Source organism: Lathamus discolor, chromosome 9 (genome assembly GCF_037157495.1).
Source record: "Lathamus discolor isolate bLatDis1 chromosome 9, bLatDis1.hap1, whole genome shotgun sequence".
In the NCBI taxonomy this organism is placed as follows: domain Eukaryota; kingdom Metazoa; phylum Chordata; class Aves; order Psittaciformes; family Psittacidae; genus Lathamus; species Lathamus discolor.
Genome location: NC_088892.1, coordinates 5,835,402 through 5,862,714, shown reverse-complemented (window position 1 = coordinate 5,862,714; position 27,313 = coordinate 5,835,402). Strand labels below are relative to the sequence as shown.

Sequence of the window (27,313 nt, the reverse complement as noted above, 5' to 3'; positions counted from 1 at the left end):
GCCCATCATCTGCCACTCCAGTAACTGTGTGTTTGCTCCAGATCTAGAACTCTGTAGATGGGCAGGTAAAAAGGAAAGCTGAACGCAGCACTGGTTATTTCTTCTGTGGCTGCTTGCTCACAGAGTAATTGCACTGAAAGTAAAGCACACACTGAAAGTGGTGTGGCAGGTTCCTGTAATGATCTGTGGTGGGCATGAAGCCTGCCAGCACCAAGGCCCTTATCACAGGTGGGTGTTTGTGGTCTGGGTGGTGGATGGGGAGAACCTTGCCTCAATCCTGGATGTGCTGGAGCTGTGAGAGCTTTCACTTGCTTTATATGGATGTGAACTAAAAGACAGTGTGTGGAATAAGGCTTGTGCTTGCAAAGAGGAAGAGCTCTGGCCAGCTGCCAGAGCTGCCTGGGAGATTCAGTGGTTTCAGTTTTGGTTTTGCAGTAGGTACCTGGTATGATTCACATTGAGCCACTGGGCCAAGAGCAGCAGAAGTAACTGGACACAACTTAAGCGACAGCAAGTCTGCTTTCATTGCCCCACTTCTTACAGCTATCAGTTCTTACCTAATATTCATATAAAGTGTACGTGTAATCAAGGTATTGCTTTAATCTTGTGCCAAATGTGCACAGCATTATTTACCCAACAGTGCGTGATGCACAGGTTAGGAATGAGTTGTGGGGGTGGCAAATCCTTACCCTGTTGTTGTTGCCCTGCATAGAAAGCCTTTCTACTATTTGGGCTACCATGCTACTTCAGAGCTGTGCTGCCATAGCTCATAGTAGCTCTGGAGTCAGGACTAAACTTGGCGCTGGCTTGAACTTGATCTTCTGCAGAGGTTAGATACAAGGAGTGTGTGAGTGAGGCGTGGTGGTACAACTGGCTGCGGAGTTATTTTGCATTTTAAGATGATCCCAAATATAGTAGAAAATGCAGAGGGCACATTGAACCATTTTTCAGCAAGGAAATAAATAGCACAGGCTGCCTTGGGAAATGGAGGAGCAGAACAAGTAAGAAAAGGTGACTGTGGACGTGGGGCTGGGAGGGGTGGGAAGTATTTGCCTTCAGCCAGCATCGTACCAGGATGTCAGTTTGTGTTGTGGGTGAGAGGGTGTTTTAAAGTTTGCGAGTTGGAGCTAATGCCACTGCATCTAAAAGTCAGGTATTTGCTTTGCTTTCGGGTTAATAGCTGTGCAATGTGGAGGACCTGAGGAATTGCTTTCTTCTCTGCTTCAGGTATTGCTAAGCACTTGGAGTTAGCACTAAAATCAGAGAGTACTTTTCACCGCAGTGAAGTGGTTTGTAAGGAATCTTAGATACTGAGAAAATACCTTTATTCCCCACCTCCTGTATTTAAACTTTGTGTGTTTTTCATAGTAGAGTTAATGCCAAATCAGTGGATGTTGTGCAGCTGGGAGCTCACTGGGCTTCAAGGTGAGGTATCTTTATCTCCAAGGCAGAGATAAAGTGATCCACCAATTATCAGATTTAAGAGTCTTGGATTTAAACTGATCCAAGGTGGATCCTTGGTTATCACTTTAAAACCAAGACTCTTAAATCCATGATACTTGAATACCACTGTTGTTCAGGGAGAACAAAACTAATGATCTAGGATTTCCTTGAGTGTATATGGATGTGACTATTGATTCGCAAGAGTGTGTTCTTGCTTCATCAGTTCAGCATCTTTTTCTAAAAGCACGTTTGTAACTTCCCTATTAAATAAGATTTATTTGCTTTTTAATTCTTATTATACATTCATTGCTCTGCCAGTAGCAGCTGTGCAGTGCCAGAAACTGAAGCCGAACACCTGTGAGTGCATCCGTTCTACCTTAAACTGTGCGATGATGCTGCAGCTCAGCTCATGATTTTTGCTCATCGCTTCTGTTGGTGTGCAGGGAAAATGCCTGTATCTCCATAGTGATAATGGGGAATATTTTATAGCATAGGAGTGTAATGGCAGTTAGAATATTAACAAATATATCAATTAAAAAATATCTAAGTATGCTTGAATGCCCGTGAGACTAGAAACGGGTTGACATGACAAGGACAACCTTAAAATGGCACGTTACATTCCAGTACTTGTGCTCTTCAAATTTGTACTAATGAAAGACTTTTACGTTATTATTTTAATAACTCTGAAGTGGTGTTTTGTTTTAACTCTCCTGACTATAGAAAAACAGATTGAGAGTAATGCCAGGGCAGTTACAGAAATGCCCAGAGGATTTCTTTAAAGAATTATTTATCATGTAAAAATGCCTCTTAATGGCATGTTTAGCCTACCCCACTGTGCTTTTGTTAAGAGCATAAACATGGCCAACATGCAAAAACATTTTAACATACAGCTAATGGTTATGTTTTGCAAAATCACTTGTTAGATCTGTACAGCAGACCTGGTTTATGTTTGGTTTTAACTATTTTTGCCACTGTGCAGCCCATTTTAAAGGGAAAATGGTATCAGTACAGTCTTATCCTTGCTCTGCTTAGCTAGGCGCTTTACATGCGACTTACATTCTCGGACGCACAACAGTAGATTCAGGTAACATGAAAGGAAGGTTATTGTGCATTTTCTAAACTGCTGTTGTACGCAGTACAAGATGCAAGATGTTCTGAACTACGTCTTAACTGAGGTTTTCCTCTGTATGTGCAGTTACTTTGTTCCAAATACAGTTACTACAGGTAGAGGTCTGGTTTATAAAACTGCTTGTTTGTGTGTTTGCAGAGTAACTTTAGAACAGGAACTGCAGTGGCGATAGTCCCTTTAGCTGAGGTTCTTAACATTGCTCTTCCACAGCAGCCCCAGCACACGTGTGCAAGGCAGGGCTCAGGGAGCAGTGGTGCCTCTTGCATACCCCTGTGTGGTTCCACATCTCTGGGCTGCAGTGGTTGGGGTTAGCAGGGACTGAGCACTCAAACACCTTCATTCCCATGCTGGAATTTTTGACCTTTAAACAACGCAACTCAAATGTGTCAGGCATGCATGCGCTGCTGCGCGTTTCTTAACTTCCTCCCATTCCCAAAGAGTTGTGTTTTCAGCCGTGCTCTGCTCATGAGACCCTTCCCACTTCTGCAACTGTTACATCCCTTACACACCATCTACTCAGCTCCATCGTCAGAAATGGAGAGTGGCCCATAAAATAACTGAATAACTGTCCTCCTTGGTAAGTGACCCTTAGCCTTTTTTAAGGGCCTTGCTTCAAAGAATCACAGCCTGGTTTGGGTTGGAAGGGACCTTAAAGCTCATCCAATTCCAGCCCCTGTCACAAGCAGAGACACCTTCCACTAGAGTGGGTTGCTCCAAGCCCCGTTCAACCTGGCCTCGAACACTGCCAGGGTTTACACTAATCCTGCTTATACAAAGAGTATAAAAGTATTAGCCCAGAGAAGAACTGAACAAATTACAATATTAAGTATGTTGCACCACAAAGAGATTCTGCTCAGTCAGGAGTTTATGAGCACGTTTGGGTTTGTATTTCCCAATTCAGTTGCTTGGAAAAGAAATAAAAAACAAATGAAGGGTTTGTGCAGAGCACACGTGTGCCCTGAGGCACTTCTTCGTTACATCTCACAGTGAGAACAAAGGTAACACTGGTGTTCAGTTTTCCTTTACGGTCAAAAGCGTTTCAAAGTTTGAGCTTTTCCCTCAGTTGCACAGATGCTTTTACAGACAGAAGCACTGTCATACTGTTACATCTGATAGCTTTTCCTGGGATTATTTTCCAACATGCTCATTTCTGGCTGTAGACCCCAAGGGCCCCAGCTATAGACAGTTAGAGGGGCTGACTCTGGCCTAGTGCAAGGCAGTTCCTGCCCTGAGCCTACTGTAGGCACTGGAGAGAGCCCACTGTTCCTCCTTGGATCATGTCTGTGCTCTCCATAGCATCACTTGGACATGGCTCTTTACTCCTGTAATTGAATTTTTCATATTAGCCACTCAGCTCTAACATACAGACTTTACTCCTTGGTTCAGGATAACACGTACTGGTGAGCCTGAAACCAACGTCAACCTCTCACTGGTCTTCTAAAGAGCAGGCTAAAGCTATGCTACCTCCAGCTTACTTGGATCAATAGCAAGCTTCATTAACAACAGTATTTGCTAAAACAAGAACTTTCCCCAAATAAAAACCTCCTGTTTTGTGTGCATGCAGTGATTGCTCAGCTGGGGACAGGCTGAGTTGGTATTTTAAATAAATGTCAAAGAGTTTTGTAAATTTTATGTCCGTTTCTGTACACCAGCAGCCACCTGCACAACTTGAACCAAGAAGTCTACTAAGAAAGTGGTTAGAGAAACATCAGACTGCAGTTAATGAGTGTGTATCTAACTCTTTGCAATGTCACTTCCTCACATTCAGTGAAGCATGAGGAGCATTCACTGTCTGTCAAGTCAGATACTACAAAACATTTGCTGTAACTTCATGCATGTTGCAGTTTGCACTTCTGCACTGTTTTGTGGCAGGGGGTACATATAGCTGAAGGAGTCCACATTTAAATGAGTGCAGCCCTCCTTGTCCTGTTGACTTTGCAGGGCTGGGTGAAACTAGTGGTACAATTACAAAGAGCCTGTATTGTGATACTTGTTGGTAACAGGATGCAAGTATCCTGCTGTAGAACAGCAAATTGGTGTAACTGGTCAGAATCACTGTAACTCTTCATGTGGCCCAAGCAGTGTGTCAGATGCTTTGTTTCTTTGTCTCTAGTAGCTGTACATCTTTTGAAAAGACTTCACTAAGTTCAGCTTACCTGAAGGATGTGATAAGCAGAACACACACTGAGTCATTCTCAACAAGTGTTTTGTCTTGGAAGCTGCTCAACTGTAGCTTATGAAATGTCATTTCTTCAACTGTGCCAGTTGAGTCTGAGGAGCTGGAAGCTGCATATCACTGCACACTGTGTGCTGGCTCATAGCAGAAGCCAGGGATTTATGAAATGAGGACATTTGTTTCATAGCTGAAACTGTCAACTGAGTAGCCAGCTGCTGTTTCCTGTGCCACACAGCCACTCTGGGTTAGGAAGAGTATGAACTCCTGACCTTCAATAAATCACAAATTGTGTGTATTAAAGTATTTTGGAATATATAAAATCTGTAATGAATTTTTCAAAGGACTTTTTGGTGTTTAGGAGTAGGGTTTGGGGCTTCTTTTTGGGCTTTCAATAAAGTGCATTAGTTACCACACTGCAGCTTCCATGTGCCTTTCTCCTAACACTCACTTCCATGCACACACCAAGCGTGCAGAAGCTGCAGTCAGTGCTCACTCACTGGCTTCTGGCAAAAGGGAGGGGACAGACTGGGACAGGACAGCAGAAGATGGGTGGAGGCTATTTCTGTCAGCAGCAGCAGCTCTGATGCTGGTAGCTCCCTTTTATGCTTGTTTAAAGTTCTTACAAAGCTACAACATAGAGGTGCAAGTAGTTTTGTGTCGCTGAACTAAACTGAGGTGACCGCTTCCTCCCTTGCACTGGTGCCTGTGGGACTGAGTAGGGCCCTGTGGCAGACAACTGGCTGAATTTAGAGGCTGATTGGCTGCCTGCAAGCTTTGCAGCCCAAGGGCACAAAGTGGGATCACTGCAGTCCAGGTTTGCATCAAGTTAGCTGCCATGAACCTGAACTTAAAGACTAGGATAGAGAGCCAGCAGTCCGGTTGCACTGTTTTCACTCCTTCATTGGAGCCTCCATTACACTGCATCATGTTTATGACAATAAATTTGCTCAAGTTGTGTTACATCTTAAAAGTTGCTTTAAGTTCTGACCTCTCTAGTCTCTTTTCTGTTCTTAGTATGGCGCTTTGGGGGGCTTTTTTGCACAGTGAAAACATACATGCTAAAAGAATGACAATACTATGTAGTAAGGGGTAGTTTTATAGCACTACTTTCCATAGCTTTGTGTGTTACACAGAAGAGTTGAGACAGTAAATCTGCAACTAGTGGTAACGTCAAACAACAAAGTGGTACAGCAATGGAAAGGAAAAATGAAAGAGAGGCAAGAGATTCTGGTTCGTGGTGCCTGTGGTCATCCTGCACGAGGCACGGAAGTGGGAAGTGAGACTGGAGTAGGTTCTGTCCCTCGCAGCCCATTAGTTTGTCATTTTGCACATTACTTTCCATGAAGACAGCTGTGTATACAGCTGACTGACGCTGTGTAAATACACACTATAATGTAATACTGAGTTTGATAGCCTTGTTTTTGTGCTTTTGGTAGATAGATGTGTTTAATTTTCATTATGAAATATGGATTCTGTTTATTTCATAAGCATGCAAATAGTTTTGCATTTTTATGAGCTCCTCTGTTTGAACAGCATGTTCAAAAGTGCTTTCATTATGAAATGTATCACCCCAGGGAAGAGGAACAACTGGAAGGTGAAACTAAGCTTGCTGCAGGGTGAGAAGGTGCGAGCTGGAAAAGGGATCAGGGCAAGATTTTGCCTTAGAAAATCACAGATAGCATTCTGCTTATGAAGTACTGACAGCCCCGGCGTGGCACCTCTGAATGCTCAAAGGTGGTTTGATGAATGATGATCTCATACACAGAAGGGTCAGAAGTAAGTGGAAGGTTCTTTTCAGCTCATGTTACCTGATGACAGAGGATGGTTAGCAGCCTGTACTCTTCCTCCCCCCATTCCCCAGTGTAAGAACACTGCAGTTACTCGGGTACAACATACACCCACTTAAAAAGTTTCTGTTTGGAAAATGTTGTTGTTTCCCCACCTTTCTGAGTTGTGATCTGTGCCCAGACACTGGATGCAGATGTAAAGGGGGGTGTCTGACCTTACTGTCTGAAAGGGTAAGATAAGGATAAGGTTTCTGTGGGTAAAGTTTCTGGTGGCTGTTTCTCTAAGTAATTCATTGGTGTTCCTCAAAGTGGTTTAATAAATGTGTGCCATATTACCTCTTGCTTTATAAGTTTGCCATTTCTTAAGGGAACAAATTAAATTATGTCTATCTTTTTTATTACTAACCAAGTACTGCTGTGTGATACACAGTGTCATTTTCTGTCCCTTTCTCAGAGCAGAAAAGTTATTAAACATAAGCTGAATGGTCAACAGCATCAGTTTCCTCTTCATGCTTCCTTCAGAATTTGTTACATCTCAGGCCACTTTACTGTCTGTATAGTCTATACAGATTCCTTCTTCTGCAGCTGCTACTGTGACTCATGCTTTATTCATACTAAAGGTGATCTGGTTACCTAAATAGCAAGTTGTGCCATCCTGCTCCTCGAGCTGTAGCATTGTGGCTTGCTGCGAACGGTCACACACTTTTTTTATGTCTCTGGGCCGTCAGGGCTTGAACAAATTCCTTTCAGAAAGCTACTGGCTGTGTTGGTGCAGGGCTGTCCTGTGCCGGCACGTTCAGCTCCAGGGGAGGATCAGGCACGATCGTGATTGCACAGTTACACACCTCCTTGATCTGGTCTTGCTCTGGGCTCTCTCTGTTCCCAGTGTGGGCTTTGAGCACGGGATGCTGTGACCCAGTCCTGTCCTCCGTGTTCTGCAGAAGCTCCTTGGGTATTCTGGGCTAAGAACAACAAAAGCTGCCTGAAACTGCCTGTACACCTTCAGCATGTCGGTGCCTGCAACTGAGTGTGATAAATGTGCGTGCGTGTGTACTGTGGGTGGTAAAGTTCAAAACGTGGCTGTTCAAAACTGTCTCAGAGGTCCTTTATTTTTCTCCATTTTGTTAACATCTTTAAGGATTGTGCCAGTTTCTGCCTGCTTTCTACCTGGTTCTCCCGTCTCAGTATAAATTCTTATGTTCAAATTCCTTTTGCGTTGTTGGTGGTGTTACACTGCTCCGAAGACTGAGCTGTTAAAACTTCAATGTGCACTTTGCCTTATAGGAGAAAATGTACTGAAATTCTCTTGGTCATCTCACCACCTCTTTGAAGTGCAGGTAAAGTCCAAGAACTGTTATAATCTAGTAAATCTAGTAAAAGTTTAGAGTTGCAGCAGGAAGTAAAGCTGCAGGATGAAGCTGCAGGATGAAGTTGCAAGATGAAGTCCTGTCTTAGCAGAGTCTATCTGGGAAATCCCAGTGTGGATCTAGAGATGAGAGACATCTAGAAATGCATCTAGTGATAGGACAGTGTCAGCACGAAGCAAGCAACAGACTTGCATTAAGACCATAATAAATTTCAGTTCCTTAAACGTACAGAAGCCATCCTCACTGTCTCACTGGGACAGACTGTGCTTGTGCAGAACATGGATACACTTGCTCCCAATGCTCCTCATTTTTATTGACTCCAAAACTGTTTTCGTTCTGCAGTGAAAATGAAAACCAGAGCTGGCTCATGCTGGAAACCTCAGGGGCCACCAACTCAAGTGGCCATGGGTGGGAACAGTTTTCTTGTATTTGCTAAGAGCACGCCCAGTTCTGTCTGTCCGAACATCTGCATGGACAGAGTTTCTCCAGAGGGCAAACAAGAAAGCCCGGTGCTTTTTGCTTAGTCACAAAGAAGGGAGGAATTTGCATTTGGATGGGAGCTCCAAGGAGAACAGACAGGGAATGTGTGTTACCAGCAGTGGTGCTCCTCCTGCTGACTGACCACACAGAGCTTCGAAAAGCCTGAAAGGCCTTGGGAAAGCCTCCTCCCCAGCCCACAGGACCCTTCTGGGTAGGCAAACCCCTGCTAATGCACTGCACCAGGAGGAACATTTACTTCTCCCCCTGCCCCCTTTAAGCATGTAATGAATTTCACTACCTAAACTATGCCCAATACTTGAGAAGAAAGCAACGGAATGCACCCGACGAGAGACTGGAGGTTTCTGAAAGCAGTAAATACACAACTGGTGGCAGAATTTCTCATCAAAATGAAAGCTGAAGACACAGTCAGGTTTCCTGAAGTCAGAGCATAGTATTTAGAGCTACGGTCTGTTAAATTACACAAGAGTTGCGTTTGGCAAGACATTTAAAAAGCAGTACGTAACCACAGGGAAAGGGAGAGGCTGCTGTAGTCCATTATTGTGTCTGGGTTTCAATAGAGCACGGGAGGTTAATGTTACTGGACTTTCTCAATAGAGCATTAAGAGGGATTATGATGATCTTTGTGATTACGCGGCATGTTTGCTTGCTGGACTGGACCTGTGCTCATGCACTTTAACATTTTACTGTTTGAGTTGCTCCTTTCACTAAAGGTTATTACAGAGCAATGTTGCCAGATTTCAGGAAATCTATAAATAAAGGAAGTAGCTTTTAATGACTGGCTGTCCTGTGCTCATGTTACTGAGCTTTGCTCAGATGAATCTGTCAGCTGAATCCTGTTTTAAAAGGCATTATTCAGTGTTTGCCTTCTCCTCACTTTTGTTCTTATGCAGTAAGAATTCATGTTACGATTTCATTTTATATTGGGAACACCATTTTACTTTTCAGTATTTCTCATGCATCATCACAAAAGCACACACAGTTCCTCCTTGGTCGTGCTGTCCAGATGTTTGGTAACATAACAGACTTAAGGCCAGGAAACAAGCATTGATGTTTAATCTGTGCAGCCAGGGTAACGTCATTAATGAAGTTTTTTGCTTTGACGAGTGGAACATCATTAACATTTTCCAACCTGAATACCATGGCTTGATCAGAGTCTGGACTTGAATGCATGCACTCCAGGCATCAGTGAAGCAGTTGCATCCAACAGGCACAAGCATAAATACAGTGTCTCTGGATAAAGTCTGAAAAACTTTCACCCAGGGAGATTATTTCCTATAACCCATCTTTACTTGCAAAACAAAAAGCACGCAATGTCCTAATTCCCTGATGCTGTGAAAGGATGTTGTTGAAATGATTATCATAAGCCATGGATAATAACATAAGAGGGGAGACGAGAACCCTAATTGTTAAACAGCCTGTTGTCCATGCATATGTTCCTAATCATAGAAGGGTTTGGGTCGGAAAGGACCTTAAGCTCATCCAGTTCCAACCCCCTGCCATGGGCAGGGACGCCTCACACTAGACCACATCACCCAAGGTTCTACTGCCAGTAAGTTGAAAACAGATAAAAATGAATGCTTACAAGACCCAGGGAAGCATCTTAGCAGGTAACTTGTGTAGCTGCAGTACCCCCATCATGTGCTCAGTAATATTACAGAAACATCTGACTTGGAAGACTGTAAAACACTGTACATCAGTTATGTACTTGTGAAAATGCACAGAAAAGAGAGTTCCTAACTTCTGTGCTAAGAAAACAGCTTCTGTTGAGAAACCAGCTTTGAATTCCTGCTTTATATCAGACGTGTTCCAATTCGGAGACGGAAGTCTTCTAGATGATCCATTCATTGCTGAATGCAGTGAAATGGGGGCATATTTTCAGAAGTTACCTGAAAGAAGTAACCCTTTCAGTGCTTGCAGGCAAGAAGAACCTTACGGAAGAGGGGGCAAATAGGGCTTTGTAGGTCTCAGACTGATTTGATCTTCTCCGCTGTGTAATTCCGCAGCCTTAGGAGAGACTGCTACTTTGGTATTTTTGCAAAGCAATTTACTGCTGAGGAAAAAGCAGAAAATTAAAAGAGGATGAGAACATAAATCTTGGTCCTTGGGCCGTCAGGGCCCAGCCTCTCCACTGCAGAATGGTTGTGTAGCTGAGCACACAACTAGTCACTTGGTCCACCTTTATTACCTGTGGGAGGATGATAAATTCCTATTTGACTGTTTACTCAGCTTTTGCTGGAGACCTTCCACGACCACACAGCCTCTAAAATCTGTCCTTCACCACGCTGCTGCCTTCTCATGGGCTTGTTTCACAAAGCTGGGTGGAAGCAGTACAGTCGCTATCTCTGCTGTTGAGACGTGGGGGTAAGGGTAACATTTGCCATACCGCATGATGAGACTGGGGTATGTATTGAGGGGATCAGGCTGAAACACTTCTTTATTAGAAGTACATAGAAGATGCATTTTCCTTTTTGTGCCCTTTGGCTCAAGTGTATTTGGTAGCTGTTGGAGTTTTGAGGTAATATCAGTATTTTTCAGTTGCAGATTTTCTCCTGTTCTCCCCTCCTCTGAAACACTCTGTCCAAGCCACCTCCTTACCGTGTTCATGAGCTAAAATGCCAATGAAACAAAAGGATGCTGCTCCCTTACTTCTCTTACCACAGAAGTGTTGGAGCAGCTGAATTTGCTGTTAGTTACAGTGGTTGCTACCACTCACAATACTCAGCATAAATTGGATTGACTTGAAACCTTGTGTGCTTTAGGCTTTTAATCAGATTACAGCATAACCAGCACAGCTTGAGTACAGGCTTGTGAGAGAGGGAGCGTTGGAGTGAACGAGCCTCAAGTACTTACAGTGGAGATCTGGGGTAGAATTCACTGAGGCAAAAGTAACAGAGGTGGATCTAGAGGAAATCCCTTCCCAGGTCAGTGTGTGCTCGCTGGGCAGCTTTCACTTGCGGAATCTCGCCTTGGTCTTTTACGTTTTCTGCCTTTAGGGCACACAAACAGCTCTTAACCTTTCATCAAATATTTGCTTGCCCTTATGGTGCAGGAGAGAAAGTTTCACACCAGTCTGTTAGATCATTGAGAAATCCTGGCTAAGCCTGGCTGGTCCGGTTTCCACTGCAAGCTGTTGCAGCAATAGGTGTATGACACCTGACACAAATGCATTCTCTTTCCCCTGACTTACATTAAGTGTATATATGTTCTGAGGTATTTAAACAGAAGTAGAGAATACAAAGGACAACAATGGTCTTTTTATTGAGAGCAGAACTAAATCTGATCTCTGCTTAGTATCTAAGTAAAACATTGCATTAACTACTTCTTAAGCAGCAATAAGAGAAACAAGATTTCCTACTTGTGGGTTTGCTATTTTGCATAGAATATATATATATATATTTAAACAGGAATCCTTGATTTCTATCAGCATCCACTGTATGTGACTTGCCCCTCTCCCTGATTGCTGGGACATAGTATTTAAGCTGTACAGACATAGTAAAGCTCAGGCTTTGAGCTGCTATTGCATGGGTAGAGCCCAGAAGTACTTCTGAAACCTGCTGGTGTTTGATCAGATTTACCTCTGGAGTTTTCACTGCTCTTTGTGTAAGAGGAAAATACGTAGAAATCTGCCTGTGGAAAGGAACAAACCCCGGACCTCGTGTCCTTTCTTTTCTCCCATGAGTAACTTGCATTAGGAATGACAGAGTTTGTTTTCTCAAATGCACTGACGTGATGCAAGAACTGAATCATTTCCCTTAGTTTTTCTTTTTTCGGTGTGTCCAGCCCCAAAAGAGCTGCAGTTAGCCACAAGATTCTTCTGACTCTTACTGCCGTTTAGTCACAGGCTTCTCATCTCTGTAAATCTGGAAGATCAAAACGTGCGGAGAGCCTGACGGTACGCGCTTACTGTGTTTGAACTTGCTGCCTCTTCCTGGCAAGGGGATTTTTCTGTCTGTTTCTCATTTCTGTTTGAAATCCTGGCCTCTTTCAGTGCCAGCGCTGGAACCAATCCAGGACTACTAGGTACCGATTAAACTCCCTTCCAAAAACTGACTGTAACTAATAACCTGTGTACTTAGGTCACCTCACGGGTTGTTTTCACGGTGTAGCACCACCTTTCCACTCACAGGTTATGAACGCTTACTGTGGTTTCCAAAACGTTCAGATCTGCCTGAATGCTGGAAAACTTCCGGAAATAGCTGCTCCTTATTCATACTGCATTGTTTTGGAAGATTTCAGAACTTCCTGAAAGGAGCCAGCCCTCAGCACTTACGCTAAAGCCAGAACTGTGTCTCCATCTAAAGCTGGCAGGCGCCCGTCTGCAGGGGAGCCGGGACTTCCTCCGGTGGCGTTTTTAAACGAAGCGACTTCTTGTTTTGCACACCCACGTTTTCTTCACAGAGCAGGACACTGCCCTGTCAGCGGGTGGAACACTGCCGGCTCTAATGGCATCTCTCTCACCACAGGACTTCCCTAACACTATGAAAAACTGTTTCTAAAGTTGCAATAAATGAAGTAGATAGAAAAAGAAGTGTGCTCTCTTCTAACCATGTTACACAGTAAATGGGATCCTTGGCAAGCTTTTTATCACAAGAGGAAGGACAATAAACACTGCTAAGTCCAATATTAAACCGTTACAAGTGCTTTGGGCTTTGGCTAATTAAAACCTTTCCTAGCAAAGATCATTTGCTGCCTTCTTAAAGTTAAACTGCAAAGGGTGAAGTTTTTAGGTGCAGGTACTTGAGTTACACTCAGAAATTCTAGGAGTGGGTGCAAACGCTGGGTAAGTTGATGCTGCTCTGTTTGAGCACTTAAGCACAAAGAAGATGAGAGCATTTCCTCCTCTGTGAAGAGTTGCTTCCAGAGCCATAAACCCTCTCCCTGTTCCCCACGCACGCTTTTGCCATTAGTCTCATGAGCTTTTGTGACTATCTAAAAGCTGTTTTTCTGCATTGAAATAAAAACGCCAGTTGTTCCTTAGATTTTTAGTTAAATTAATGACAAATGATGAGGAGAGGAGTGCCTCTGCTTTCCAGAACCTGTGCTCTGAATTCAGACTTTGTTCTGGGCCTTGGCTGCAGGACAAGAATAGAGTGTTGCATGTTATCTGCCTCTGAAGCTTTTAATTGAGGATATCAAAGAACAGCTTTTCCATCTGTGGCGTCTGCAAAACACAGTGTCAGTGCTTGTGTGAGCACTCACATCGGTTATGTGTTTTCTGTGGTAAGCTTGGACTGCAGGTTTGCGCACACACAGCATGTAATGGTAATAAGGAAAATTGACCTCATGAAGGTTTTTTTCTGTTTCAATATAGATCTAATCAACACCGAAAAAGCCTCGGTCACTGCTGTCAGATACCTTGTAAGTACCTCTGTGTGTGTGTGTGTCACTTTTCACAGGAGTATGTCCAAAGGAAAAGGCAAAGTTTGTCCTTTTTGGGACTTCCTGTGTTTTTGCAACTGATGTCTATCGAGAAGTACAGCTGAAACGTTTTAAGTTACCACAGATGTCTACAGATAAGCCAAGTTACCTGTTCTCATAAACACGTCCTACACTATTCCTGCTTCTTATCCAAGTGCCTGGTCACACGCCTTTTGCTGGGAGGTGCGGAGCAGGGGGATCAGTGGGGTTTATTTCACGTGCAGCATTGTGTCTAACCCTGGCATGCACTGAAGGTTCCTCGCTGCAGTCTTAGCACTATGGCTGGCTTTTGTGTTAACACAAGCTCAACTGCTGCTTTTGGAGCACTGAATCCACTGGGATGAAAACACAGGATTTGAGTATAAACCAGTAAATGTCCATATTAGAGAAGTGGAGCCTGGGGAAGTGTCTTCTGCTGAGGTTTGCCTGCTGAGCAGTTGCTGGTGATGAGGTTAACTAGAGCAGAGTAAGCTGGAACGTTGTGAAAAGAATGGAGTGTTCACTTTTTATAAGCAGAAATATGTGGAATACTCTCTGAACAAGTCTGAGCTTAGTGTAGTACGTTATACCGGTATTCAATACAAATGAACTCCATAAATGTAATTAAAGAATGAACTTTGCAATAGTGTTATTTTAGGTATCTGCAGATCTCTTAATGTGCCATTACCGGTGCTGTTGGTACTGGCTACAGCACAACTGCAGATGTTGATCTTATTAAAAACCCCAACAACCTATTAATAGCTTTCTGTTATGCTGTTAGTCACAGTAGTCTGGTTTAACCTGAAATGTTAATTGTAGCCTCCCTCCCCACCTGAGGCTGCCAGATACATTCATCGAGGTTCCTTTCGGGAACGTTCTTTTGAGTCTTGAGGGAGCCCTGAAAATTCCCCTATTCTCATCGTTATTTCTATCGGGTTCTGTCCATCAGGGACTGGGCTTTGGGATAAGCTACAGGCAGTGTTCTCGCTGCCTGGTGTCTGAGCTGCAGCTCCTGTGTTAGCGCACCTCTGCGCCTGCTGTGAGCATCGTTGGTGCTGTGTTTGCGTGCCACCCAGATGAAGATAAGAACCTGTATCTCTTCTGTGCCAGCACAGCCTAGTTACAGACCAGTGGGCTATGTATCCACAGCTGAGGTTTGCTATGATGCTTTCGGTTATCTCCCAGTCACCTTCAGTCTTTATTCAGGCCCAGTTCTCCTTAATGAGGAAAGACTTCTGTCAAAATCTTGCCAGACTGTGCTTTGAGTTGGATTAAACTGGTCTAATTGGATTCCACTTTTTCAAACCTGGAGTTCTGAAATACCTATATTGGAGTAATTTTTGGAGGGAGAAAAGCAAATCTGTGTAATCCTTCTCCCAGGAGTCTGAAATTCACAGTTCAAAAGTAACAGACGAATAATTCAGTTGCAGGGGCAAAGTTTATAAAGCCGTTTTGGACTATTACATCATTTTTAGATTATAATCCGTGGATTTTTGAGGAATCTGTTTCAAGGTACCTTTTAATCTGAATATGCATTAATATATTCTGAAAAGCAGTAAAGCAATGTACTCTGTCTGTTCCCTGCAGTACAAATATTTAGGGGGAAAACTACTTGACCTCTGCCGTCATTACACAACTGTAGCATTACTCAAGGAGCTTAAACACAATATTATGATGTGAAGGACAGACTTCATCTCAACAGCCTTGCACTATTCAAACAGAGATAGTAGGGAAAAGCCTTTGAAAAGTAAATATTTGTGGATGCAGCAAACAACTGTGGAAAAGATTCATCCCTTTGGTCTCCAGAGCAGTACGCTGCTGCATCCTGCAGTGTACGTGCCTCTTGAATCCGTTACCTCAGCCTGCTTTGTCTTGATGTGTTTGAAGTGAACTCTTAGAAGGACTAAACCTAATGGACTGACTGTAAGATTACTAATTTAATTCTTTTCTTCTTTTTTTCCCCTGCTCTCTGCTTGGCTCTGGTCTTCACCCACAGGTGTCCATTGTTGGCTCTCCAAGGTTACTAAAATCTTAGCAACTGTTCTGGAACCTAAGCTTCATTTACCTTGCTGCATCGTGCTGCACTGCTGCTTTGCTCTTGCCTGCTTCAGAACACAATAAGAGATTTTCTAGTGTAAATACCTGCAATGAAACTTAGACTAGAAGTGCGTGCCGTCCTCTTGCTGCCTGTGTACTTGTTGATATATGTGTACAGTATGCTTGTATTTATTCCATGGTATTTTCTTACCGACGTTAAGAAGAAAAAGGCTATGGCAAAGCGTTTAAAAGCTAAGCCCACCTCGGACAAGCCTGGGAGCCCCTATCGCTCCGTCACCCACCTTGACTCACTAGCACACATAAACATTCCTGGAGCTGACACACTGGACAAGCTGTTTGACCACGCTTTGGCCAAGTTTGCGAAGAAGGACTGCCTTGGGACCAGAGAAATCCTGAGTGAAGAGAACGAAATGCAGCCAAATGGAAAAGTGTTCAAAAAGGTAAGGTTTGGGGTTGGGCTGCTGGTTTGGTTTTGAGCTGCTTTGCCTCAGCCTCTCCTTAGGGGTCTTCCTTAATCATCATGATAGAAAATATCCCTTTTCTAGTAGATAACGAGATCAGAATGCAGGAGGCACTATTTATTCTACCTCAAGAAAAATGAAAGCAATTTTATTTCCTCTAATGAATGGCAGCGTGTGTGCTTACGGTGTTAGGCACCAACTTGCGTAAGCTCGTAGAGCTCTACCAGCAGCTTCTTGTCATCACAGTTGTTGGTTTTTTCTCCCCTCCCCAGCTAATTTTAGGCACTTACAGATGGTTATCCTATGAAGAAGTACATGAGAAAATGAATCGTTTGGGGCGAGGAATGACTGCCCTGGGACTAACCCCAAAGAGTACGGTTGTGATATTCTGTGAGACCCGAGCGGAATGGATGATCGTGGCTCTGACCTGCTTCAAGTACAACTTCCCTCGTGAGTGCTCAACTCATTTACTTCCAGTGTATTTTAGAACCATTTCTCAGCACTCGGTATGTTGAATCTGCTGATGCTGTCATTGATGAGACAAGAATCTCAGAAATGTAACTGCCTGTGGTCTGATTCTTGGCAGTTTCCAAGTCTATCCTGTGCGCTGCGGAGAACCCTAAAATCCACTTGCGTTCTGATTTTATTGCAGTAATGTTCTAGATGTTAGAAGGCAGAACAGTACAGTTACTGTTCAGTTGGGCTTTTTAAATACTCTGAAGATAGCAGCAGCTGTTTCTCCCCCAGAGTGTGGGAAGTTTTTATAGTATTTCCTTTCTGCATCCTGACTTACGCATCTGAAACACGAGATGGTTATTAGAAGAGAGAGGAATGGTAACCAGAATCATATGCTCGTCTGAAGGGGCTTTGGTGCCATTTTAAAGCTGCTCGACTTCATGACAATGATGAATACGGGCTTTTTCTTTTCATTTTGTTTGATCTGCCCTCGTTGCAGAGCTCTCATGTGGCAGAAAATTCTTATGTAGAAAAATTAAAAGCTGGTTTGTTTCCGAACAAGCAAATTCCCCCTTGAGCTAACTTTACCATCATCACCCTCTGCTCCCCCCCTCAAGGCTTTGCAGTCAGCTGCACAAGACCTTTTGCATTTAGTATTACTTGACCTTTCTTTCATGTTCCCTCTCTCCTTGCTGTAACAGTTATTACGCTGTATGCCACCCTGGGGGAAGAGGCAGTAACCTATGGTCTCAACGAGTGTGAAGCAGCGTATCTGGTCACCAGTGCAGAACTTCTTGAGAGCAAACTTAAGGTAATTTGGTACCAGCTTCACCTCGTGTTACTGCTCTATATTAATTTTACCACGCAGTCAATGTTAGTTTCATTTCTCTTCTACAGACTGCACTGCCACAAGTCTCCTGCCTGAAACACATCATTTATGTGGACAACAAGAGCATCAATAAAGCGGAATACCCTGAAACTCTGGAAATTCACAGTATGCAGACAGTAGAAGAGCTGGGAGCCAAACCAGAGAACTGTAAGTGAATCACTTCACAGAGGAGCAGTCAAGCAACGTTAACAGTGAAATCAGACCTAGGTGAAGAAGGACATGTATCAGAAAATCCCCCCCATGCAGGTCTCCAGCACAAAGGCAGTGCCAGAGTCATCCTCTGGCTTCCTTTAAATAAATGTCTGATTTCTGTTTACTGCCCTTCACCTGTGTGAACAGGTACTTCAGGATAACACTTTATAATAGGTAATATTTCAGAGTGATAGAAATAATTACCTATAATAACCAGAATAATTTAAAGACTCCACCTTTATCAAGTGAAATAGGATCTGGTGCAGTGTTCCCTTTTCTGCTGTCCTTACCTTTTATTCATCCTACTTTCACTAGGATGAGAAAGCACTTGATCATCTTTTTTCCTCAACTCATCAGCCTGTGCTTAGCCAGATCTCTCTCTTGAATAAAAGAGGTAAACTGGCAAAGGAGCTTTGTGCAGGGCAGCACACATTCCTTTCAAAACCTGCCCTCCCTCGCTTCCTCTTAAAAACAGACCACTACTCTTTCCATCATGACTTCTGCATCCAGCACTGAGCACTCAGCAGCGCACTGTGCTGAGGCACCGCTTTCACACTGCTTGATTGCAGACATCGTCGCATTGATTAATTACAGAAATAGTTTATTACAGAATATTTAGAAAGTAAATAAGAGTTAATAAGGATTTTTCTCCTGCATTTTGTAGCAAACATCCTGCCAAGCAGACCTGCTCCTTCAGACTTGGCTTTAGTGATGTACACCAGCGGCTCTACCGGGAGACCTAAAGGAGTGATGATGGTGCATAAGAACTTAATAGCCGGAATGACAGGACAGTGCGAAAGAATACCTGGACTAGGGTAAGAAACAGCTGTCATGTGCACAGAGAGATAAAGCAGAACCTCCAAAAGTACAGAGGTTTATAGGAAGTCTGCTGCTGGCATCAGGTGTTACCAAATTGTATTATGAGCCCAGTAATATTTAATTCATACGAAATAAATCTTGTGCTTGAGCTCACCCTCGTGTTTCAAACTGCAGTTGCCACCAGATAAAGAGATTCCTCATGTAGCTGTTTTCAGGCAGCTGGAATCACTGCAGTGATCAGCTGTCTTTCTACCAGTATACTTTAGAAGGAGATGGTATGATGACTGTCGAGGATTTGGAAATGATGATTTTTAAATATAGGGATTTTATCTGTAATTCCATGCCTGGAAAAAGAAACAGCAGTGGAGCATTACGGAATCTTTGAGTTTCCAAGAAAACAGGGCAAATCCTGTAATTCAAACTGACTTCAGTAGGGTAGGATTTACCCCATTCTGGTTATAAACTGAAATCACACCCTTCTTCCATGCGGAAGAATAAGCCTTACTTGTGACGTAAGTCTTTCAAGACATAATAACTAAGCACACAATGAAGCTGTTGAAGAGTGTTTTGAGTCCACTTGTGTACCACTGTTAATCAGACAACCCTGTCCTAGGTCCAAGGATACTTACATTGGTTATTTGCCTCTGGCCCACGTGTTAGAACTGACAGCAGAAATCTCCTGCATCACTTACGGCTGCAGGATCGGCTATTCCTCTCCACTCACGCTGTCGGATCAGGTGAGGGCTGGGGGGGAAGCAAAAGCCAACTTCAGCTTTTGCAGTGTGCAGTCTCCTTGCATGGCCACCCTCTGCCATTAAGGAAATGCTGATGGATGTGGCACACTTCAGCAGTGTCGGTTTTTGGTCAGAACTCAACACAAATGGCCATTCCTGTGAACGGCAGCAACAGGTCATCATACAGGAATCTTCTTAAAATCTTTACTTTTATAATACTTAGGAAATCTAAAAGAAAACCTCCTAAATGCATACAGCATTATCCACTGGCTATAGGAAGAACAGCTATTAACACATGAGCTGAAAGTGGACTGTTTAAAGTGATTGGAAGTTTTTGGGCTCACTTTAGCAGTTCTTCATCCAGTTACTGTAGATCATCTACTCAGCCCGTTGCCTTTTCCATTGAACAGTTAAATAAGAGCAAATTAAGCTGGAAAAGGATGCTGCTGTACGTTTAGCTGGTATAGAGAGTACATCAAGCAGAAAAGGAGGAAGATGAAGGAGAAAGCAAGTACTAGAGGGAGGAAATAAGAGCAAGAGCTACAGGTTGGACTTAACCAAGTTGGGCTTGTAAAACGTGTTGTTTTTGTTGAAAATTGTTGTTATTTTTCCATCCTAATGGAGAAAAATTAGGCAGGAAATGTTTTCTGGAGGGGCAGAGGAAGAGATTAAATCACATGCTCATGTATCTCACTCTCTTTTTAGTCCTTTTCTAAAGAACTGCTTGGGTTTCAACTTTGTAAATTGACATTTTTTTCCTTACTACAGTCAAGTAAAATTAAGAAGGGAAGCAAAGGAGACTGCACTGTCCTCAGGCCTACACTGATGGCAGCTGTGCCTGTAAGTATGCAGCAGATACGTTTAGCAACAAAATGATGCTTTCCATCTTGCTCATGCGAGAAAAAATCCACTTACCAACTTTTTTTCCTCTTCGTGTGTAAGTAACTGTCAGTAATAGGGAAAAAAAGCACAATACAGAATGGTAGTTGCCATTGCCTGAACTGAGCATAGTGGTGCTGCAGATGAGCGCAAGAATAGATGGATGCTAAAGCCAAGACCCTTTTTGGTCTGAAATTGTAGATGTGTTTTCAGAGTTACAAGGGATGTTTTACTGGGCTGCTGCTACAACATTAAGACGCAGTCGTAAAGTCTCTGACAGAGTTGTGAAGTCTCTGACATTCACAGCCTGAAACCCCTTTTGGCACGGGGGGAAAGCAGGGTGGCTTTGGCCAAGATGGACGCTCCAAGGATACAGGTGTTCGGTGAATTATAGAGCTTGGCTGCGCCTATAGCTGTTGGGGTGCTGAGTCTCAGGTGCTTGTCTCCAAGGTAACACTTAGACCAAGTCTCCCTGGCTGTTCTTAGGGTAAGGAGGCCATGCTCAATCTCCTCTTACAAGGAAAAATGATCAGGAGACTGTAGCTCCTATTGCTTCTGTAGCTTACGTTAGTGTTTGGGTGACCAGGGTTCTGCATTCCACAAGGTCTTGGTGCTATCCAAGAAATACACAAACCACCATAACATCAGCAGGGATGGGAATGTCTAAGGAATGAAATGGAAGATAATTCTGCGGAGTCCAGAGGCACAAACAAACATTTCTAAATACTTCATTCAAGCAGGACATTGTAATAACGCCACTCGTTCCTTCCAGCCTCTGTCATTCCAAGTACCTTGTCATGCCTCTGTAGCCTTTCCAAAATGCTACAAGTAATCCTGCTTCAAACTACTGCCTGGTTTTGGAGCTAGCAGCTGATGCTGTGCAGGTGAACTGCGCTGCAAACACAGTATGTGTTTGCTGAAATTCTAGTTCCTGTCAGTGCCAGTAATGAGGATGTGAAGGAGCAAATCAAAAACACTCGTGAGAGTGCCTTCTGGTAAGACTGTAACAGTTTGATCCCTGATACTTCAAAGTACCTGATTTTCATAGCTTTCTTTTCAATTTCAAATTGACTTCTGTTAGAAAGCACAGAAGTCCATCACACCATTGTGCTCTGTCACAAACGCAAAGGAGCTGATCCTTCCACTTCTGTTAAATACTTCACCACTCTGAACACTCTGTCAGTTCTGAATATTTTAGTGATCGTAGGCTTATTACTTTAATGGAAATGAGTTTCTTGTCTGCGGGGTTTTCGCCAGGTAACGAGAATTACTGAAACCACGCTGCTTTGAAAGCTGAAAGACTTCTCTTGGTAAAGGAAGCAGTGAAATGAAATCTCATAGTTCATTCCTTGTGCTTGCCAGCTGCTGTGGATAAAGTACAGCACCAGGACCCCTAAGCACGATAAATCTTGTATGGCACATTCCACCCTTTAGCAGAGAGAGGGAGCTGAAGTTGAATTCAGATCAGTTTGTCGCATTTAAGTTCAGGTTAAGGTGGTATCAATAATGGAAGCAATATGACATAGCATTACCCAAGATTGTAGCTGTGGTTGATAAGAAAAAGACATCTTTAGCATGAGGGAGGAAAGTATTTAAAAACTAAATGTGAGGTTCAGAAAGGCGCTTGTAGAAACGCAGAGCTGCTATGAACTACTGCAGTACACCTGAAGACCTGCAGTGGTTACTCAGTTACTTGCCTGTGTGCCTAATTCAAGACAAGTGTTTTAATAGGAGATACGTACTACAGCATGGGGGTTCTTCCTCTCTAGTGATACTGGTGTGAGGAGAAAACAGCAAATACAGGAGTAAGGCTCAGTCACTCATTTTCTGCTTCATTTCTGATGCTTTGTGCCACCCATTTTGAATAGCTCCGAGCTGCAATATTCTATAAACTGATCACACATCCAGAGCATTACAGTTAAGCATTGCCTAACCAATGATGCAGCCATTTTTACTCTTACTGTATTACCTGTTTCAAAGGAAGAATAATAATAGGGGTGGTTTTATTCTATGTTGCACATGGAATTTCACTTACACACGCTAGGCTGGCCTGTGTGGTAATTCTCCTTGCTTTTTTTCACACTTTCCAGGAAATAATGGACAGAATTTATAAAAATGTCATGAGCAAAGTGCAGGAGATGAACTACATTCAGAGAACTCTGTTCAAGATAGGCTACGACTACAAATTGGAGCAAATCAAGAGGGGATACGATGCACCTCTGTGTAACCTGTAAGTCTAATTCACAGTCCAAACGGACCTTTTTCCTTCTGGCTCGTTAAGACAGTCTAAAAGCACAGTTAGCTCAGCTATCTGACACAGAGAATTCTCATCTGACACACAAATCTTATCTAATCACTGAAATAATCCACGTTCTTACTGGAAATGGGTCAGATACTTCATGGTAGGAGTGACTCATCTTCAGAACAGATGACTGGTTAGTTTTCATTGCATTGGGTTTTTTGGTAGTAAACCTGGAATGTCTGTTTAGTTAAGTTACAGGAATTCTGCCATCTTCAAGTGTTGCACAAGAGGTGACATTCCCGATTCTCCTGCTGTCCGCTGAAATCTGGGAATGAAGTTACTTTGAAGGTGTTCCAAATAGAAAAATACACAAACCTTCTTCGTCCTTCCTAGAAGAGCTGAGGGAATGGTTTTTAAGGCTTTTTTCCTTCTTTCAAGGTTCCTGTTTAAAAAAGTAAAGGCACTGCTGGGAGGGAATATCCGTATGATGCTGTCTGGAGGAGCACCCCTCTCACCTCAGACACAAAGATTCATGAACATCTGTTTTTGCTGTCCTGTTGGTCAAGGCTATGGACTAACAGAAACATGTGGAGCTGGAACAATTACAGAAGGTAGTTAAAATGCTTCTGGAAATACATAATCTGAGACATATATGTATACATATCGTATATATATGAGGGTTGGGTGGGGTTTTTTGTAGTCTGAACAGCTGTAGTGCTTAACTGCAATAAAGTAAGATAAGCTACTGCCTTATTTATAGTTCAAGTATGTATTTCATATGACAAAAATAACTGTTTTCTTCCTTGTTCTCTCTCCAAGCTACTGATTACAGCACTGGCAAAGTCGGAGCTCCTCTTATTTGTTGTGAAATAAAACTGAAAGACTGGCAAGAAGGTGAGAGTATGAAAGGTTTTGATTTCAGAGTAACTAATGTAACCACTCTTACCTGGTTCCTTTGCCTCTCTGCTTGGCTCGCTGTAGCACATGAAATGATTGTTCATTTCTAACAGTCATCAGTTTGTGTGCATTAACTGCAAGCTGAAGTTTCAAAGTATTTTCTTGGCAGCAGAATATACAAGCTCAGTGTAACTGTGTGTGGATTTCCTTGTTTTCAGGGGGCTACACCAATAAAGACAAGCCTAATCCTAGAGGAGAAATCGTCATTGGTGGACCCAACGTCTCAGTGGGATATTTTAAAAACGAAGAGAAGACAACAGAAGACTTCTCTGTTGATGAGAACGGTCAGAGATGGTTCTGTACAGGAGATATAGGGGAATTTCATCCGGATGGGTCTCTGCAGATCATAGGTTGGCCTCAGTTTTTGGTACCTTAACATACTGCAAGTTCTTGACTAAATACAATTACAAGCATGCTGTTAATCCTGTTGTTGGCTTTGCTAGAGCTAATCTACTCAAGGTTACCTGCTTGCAGAATCACAGTGTAAAAACACATTCCCAAAGGTCCTCGCAGCTGTAGGAATATTTTGGAAGTGATGCTGTTTCCTGTGACATTATCACTGCCCAAGTTTAGCACGTGGACTTTAAATGTAAGATTGATTTTTGGTATCAATTACAAAGCTTTAAATCCCCATCACTTTGGTACAAGATGTGTGACAAGCAGTACAGCACTACAGAAAGGTGTTTACAGAAGCCTTTACAAAGTTGGTTTCTAAAGCTGTTAGCTGCTTTTAAAGTTTATTAAGATGCTTTTATTCATGTTTATGAAGACTCTTGCATCGCATTGCACATATAATGCATATACAGTGGTTTTGCAAATGAGCCTGTGGAAATGCAAAAGTTTAAATGGAGCCTTTCTTTTCCTTCTCCTTCCCCCCCTACTCCTAGATCGTAAGAAAGACTTGGTAAAACTACAAGCAGGAGAATATGTATCTCTGGGCAAAGTAGAGGCAGCACTGAAGAACTGTCCGTTGATTGACAATATCTGTGCTTATGCCAAAAGGTAAGAGTGGTATTAACTTAGAAACTCCATTTAGGGTAAACATGAAATTCAGGTCTTGACCCAGTTCTCTGATGCTAGACTGTAGTTTTCCATGGTTCCCATTGAACACACACCCTCACCCCACACCCCCAGGGTGCAAGTTATAAACAGCATCTCTGAAGTAGTACAGGCAGCCAGATTCCCTAAAACCTGAAGAAGTGCCCTATCTCTGCTGGCATTTCTCCTATCCCAATGCACTCGAGCTCCATCTCATCCCTTCCCTAAACAGGTGTCATTATATCTAGCAGGTGTTTTGGCTTTCTGGCAAAATACCAGAGTAAAGTTAATCTGGCCACTCTGCACCTGGAACTTGCTAAACACCAGATGTAGCTGGGGAGCTAAACAGAGACACGCACTCATGACATTACAGCAAAGCATGATACCAATCAAACCTAATGTTGTAAAACAACTTAGAATACCTCTGATAAGTCATCAGTTGTGAAGAGTTGATGTACAAGAAGGATTCTGTATGGGGGAATCTGTGCATAAAGGTTTGACACCCCGAAATCAAGTCTCAACTGTTTGGATCTCTCTTCCTTTCCCCCCTTGCCACGGTATGTTAGCGACCAGTCGTACGTGATCAGCTTTGTGGTTCCTAATCAAAAGAGGCTGACGGCACTAGCGGAGCAGAAGGGTATCAGTGGAACCTGGGTAGATGTTTGTAACAACCCTACGATGGAAGCTGAAGTCCTGCGAGAGATTAAAGAAGTGGCAAACAAGAGTAAGTAAAGCAGCATGTTGTGCTAGCCGGTCTCATGTGCTTACCCAGCAAGCGATCCTCACTAACTGCCCTTCCTTCTTCCTGTTGCCTCCATCTCCAAAACTTAGTAGTTTAATTGGATGCAAAAACCCCACATCAAACTGCCGAAACAGTTAAAATAAGGTCCAAGAGAGCTGAGAATTTGGAAGGGAAGTTACAAGACATTTGCTGGTGAGAAAAACTGGCTAAGCAAAAGACTTCAAAGCGTTTTCTCCTCCCCCCATGTGACTTCTTCCCCTGCAGCTCTGAAACAACCATGATCCCTGTCGTTGTAATGGCTTAAAAGCCTCCTATTCCTTGCTGCGGTACTGAATGATCAAAAGCCTCCTCAGTCCTTTATGGTGCTAAAAATGTAACAAAGTCACTGGGGAAGAAAGGCTCTAGAGCACTTGGGACAGCATATGAGGAAGTGGTAAAAATGGACATAAGTACATGCTGAGCACTGCCTCTCAAACTTCAGAGAGGAGAAATGTGCCTTTTGAAACCAAAAAGACAAGGATGAAAGGCACTTCTGTTAAGGCTTGCTTTAGAAAAAGATAAATCAGTCCCACAGGTCTCAGACGTGGGTTTAAACATTTTAATCCATGTTCTTCTGTCATGAACTGGGCAAATTACTATCCACATAGGTAGCTTTGTTTATTTGTTCTTTCTGCCTTCTCGATGGTGCTCTGCCATTGGGATGCAACTTTCTCCAGAGCTGTTTTAAAGAGATGGTTCCCGTTTTGCGCAGAACATAACGCCCCTTGTCACGAGCAGGCAGAGTGCTAAACAAACGGACAGGGTACATTCCCATCCCGGGCTGAAGTTACAGGGAACAGCTCCCGGTACAGACCTGGAGCCAGAGCTCGTCTGTCCTGCATCTGCTGCCGCCTAGAGGCGACACTGCCAGACACTGCCTAGGAATTCAGCCACAAGCCCATGGATGTGGGATCCCACACCAGGGCTATGTGCAGGAGCTGATAGCAGAGTCCATCAGGTACTGCACACGTGCAGCAGCTCCCTACCCTATTCCGATGTCCCTGCCCTTCTCCCTTAAGTAGTTACCTGCCTTCTCCTTTACCCTCTTTGGCCTGTTGGCCTGTGCAAGAGAGAAGCAGCTTTGGTAGCAGTGAGGCTGTGCACTTGCCAAGCCACTGCTTCTAGCTGAAGGGCAAATCAGTAACTAATGTAACAAAAATACGGAGAGGCCCCTTTATTCTGAACCCTAAACAAACTCTGGGGAAGCAGAAATTTGGGAAAGAATCATTCAACCATGGCAAGTGCAGAAGTACTTCATTGTACTTTAAACATGAAGCACATCCAGCTGGTCCGAGTTAGTCTCGTTATTACTACATTCCTACAATACAGATACAACTCTGGATTTCAGTGTATCCTCTTGGGACAGTCATCTCAGATCCCCAGGATACACACTCATAGTTGCAAGCTTTAGATTTTACACTGTCACATCCAATACGAGCTATAATACTAGAATATCTGCACCCTATCTCAGCATTGGTACAAGAATTAGTATTTCATTTGGCTGTGTAATCAGAGTCACGCTTTTGTTTCTTCTTGTCCCTGCAGTGAAATTAGAGAGGTTTGAAATACCCATCAAAGTACGGTTAAGTCCTGAGCCATGGACCCCAGAGACTGGGTTAGTAACAGATGCCTTCAAGCTGAAAAGGAAAGAACTGAAAAACCATTACCTCAACGACATCGAACGAATGTATGGAGGCAAATAAACAAGTTGTGTTGACCAGGTTGTGCAGATGGTTCCTTCTCATGCCTCAGTTTTGACTGTCCGTGTATGCTGTAGATATCACACATTCAGAAAATATACCAAATGGATTACTGTTTCTATAATGTGTATAGAGTACAAGAGAGTATCTTAGACTCCAGGTTCTTAATTATTAGCAGATCAGACACTGATGGTCTTTGTAGAGTTTCATGTGGTGATCTCCAGTTTGGAGACAGACATCATGATGTGAAGCAGTCTGACCAGGTAATTTTATCACTGTTTCTCTAGCACAGTCAGACTGCTTACAA

At 43.1% G+C, this 27,313-nt stretch overlaps 1 protein-coding gene across 3 annotated transcripts in view; it reads left to right on the top strand.

Annotated features, from left to right (window-relative positions):
* The window catches only part of ACSL4 (acyl-CoA synthetase long chain family member 4), a 29,541-nt gene extending 2,518 nt beyond the window's left edge, over positions 1–27,023 (top strand). For 2 of the 3 annotated variants that reach the window (XM_065689976.1, XM_065689977.1), the window contains exons 3-17: positions 13,715–13,761; positions 16,059–16,298; positions 16,592–16,769; positions 17,477–17,586; positions 17,673–17,811; positions 18,521–18,671; positions 19,289–19,412; positions 20,178–20,249; positions 22,379–22,518; positions 22,969–23,141; positions 23,350–23,424; positions 23,646–23,837; positions 24,375–24,489; positions 25,092–25,249; positions 26,852–27,023. In XM_065689976.1, coding sequence (XP_065546048.1) covers positions 16,071–16,298; positions 16,592–16,769; positions 17,477–17,586; positions 17,673–17,811; positions 18,521–18,671; positions 19,289–19,412; positions 20,178–20,249; positions 22,379–22,518; positions 22,969–23,141; positions 23,350–23,424; positions 23,646–23,837; positions 24,375–24,489; positions 25,092–25,249; positions 26,852–27,009 — 2,013 coding nt within the window. In that variant the 5' untranslated portion in view covers positions 13,715–13,761; positions 16,059–16,070 and the 3' untranslated portion in view covers positions 27,010–27,023. Of the gene's footprint in view, positions 1–13,714; positions 13,762–13,783; positions 16,299–16,591; positions 16,770–17,476; positions 17,587–17,672; positions 17,812–18,520; positions 18,672–19,288; positions 19,413–20,177; positions 20,250–22,378; positions 22,519–22,968; positions 23,142–23,349; positions 23,425–23,645; positions 23,838–24,374; positions 24,490–25,091; positions 25,250–26,851 lie in introns of those variants that run through there. The other variant, XM_065689975.1, reaches the window with a different exon arrangement.
* Positions 27,024–27,313: the final 290 nt, after the last annotated feature.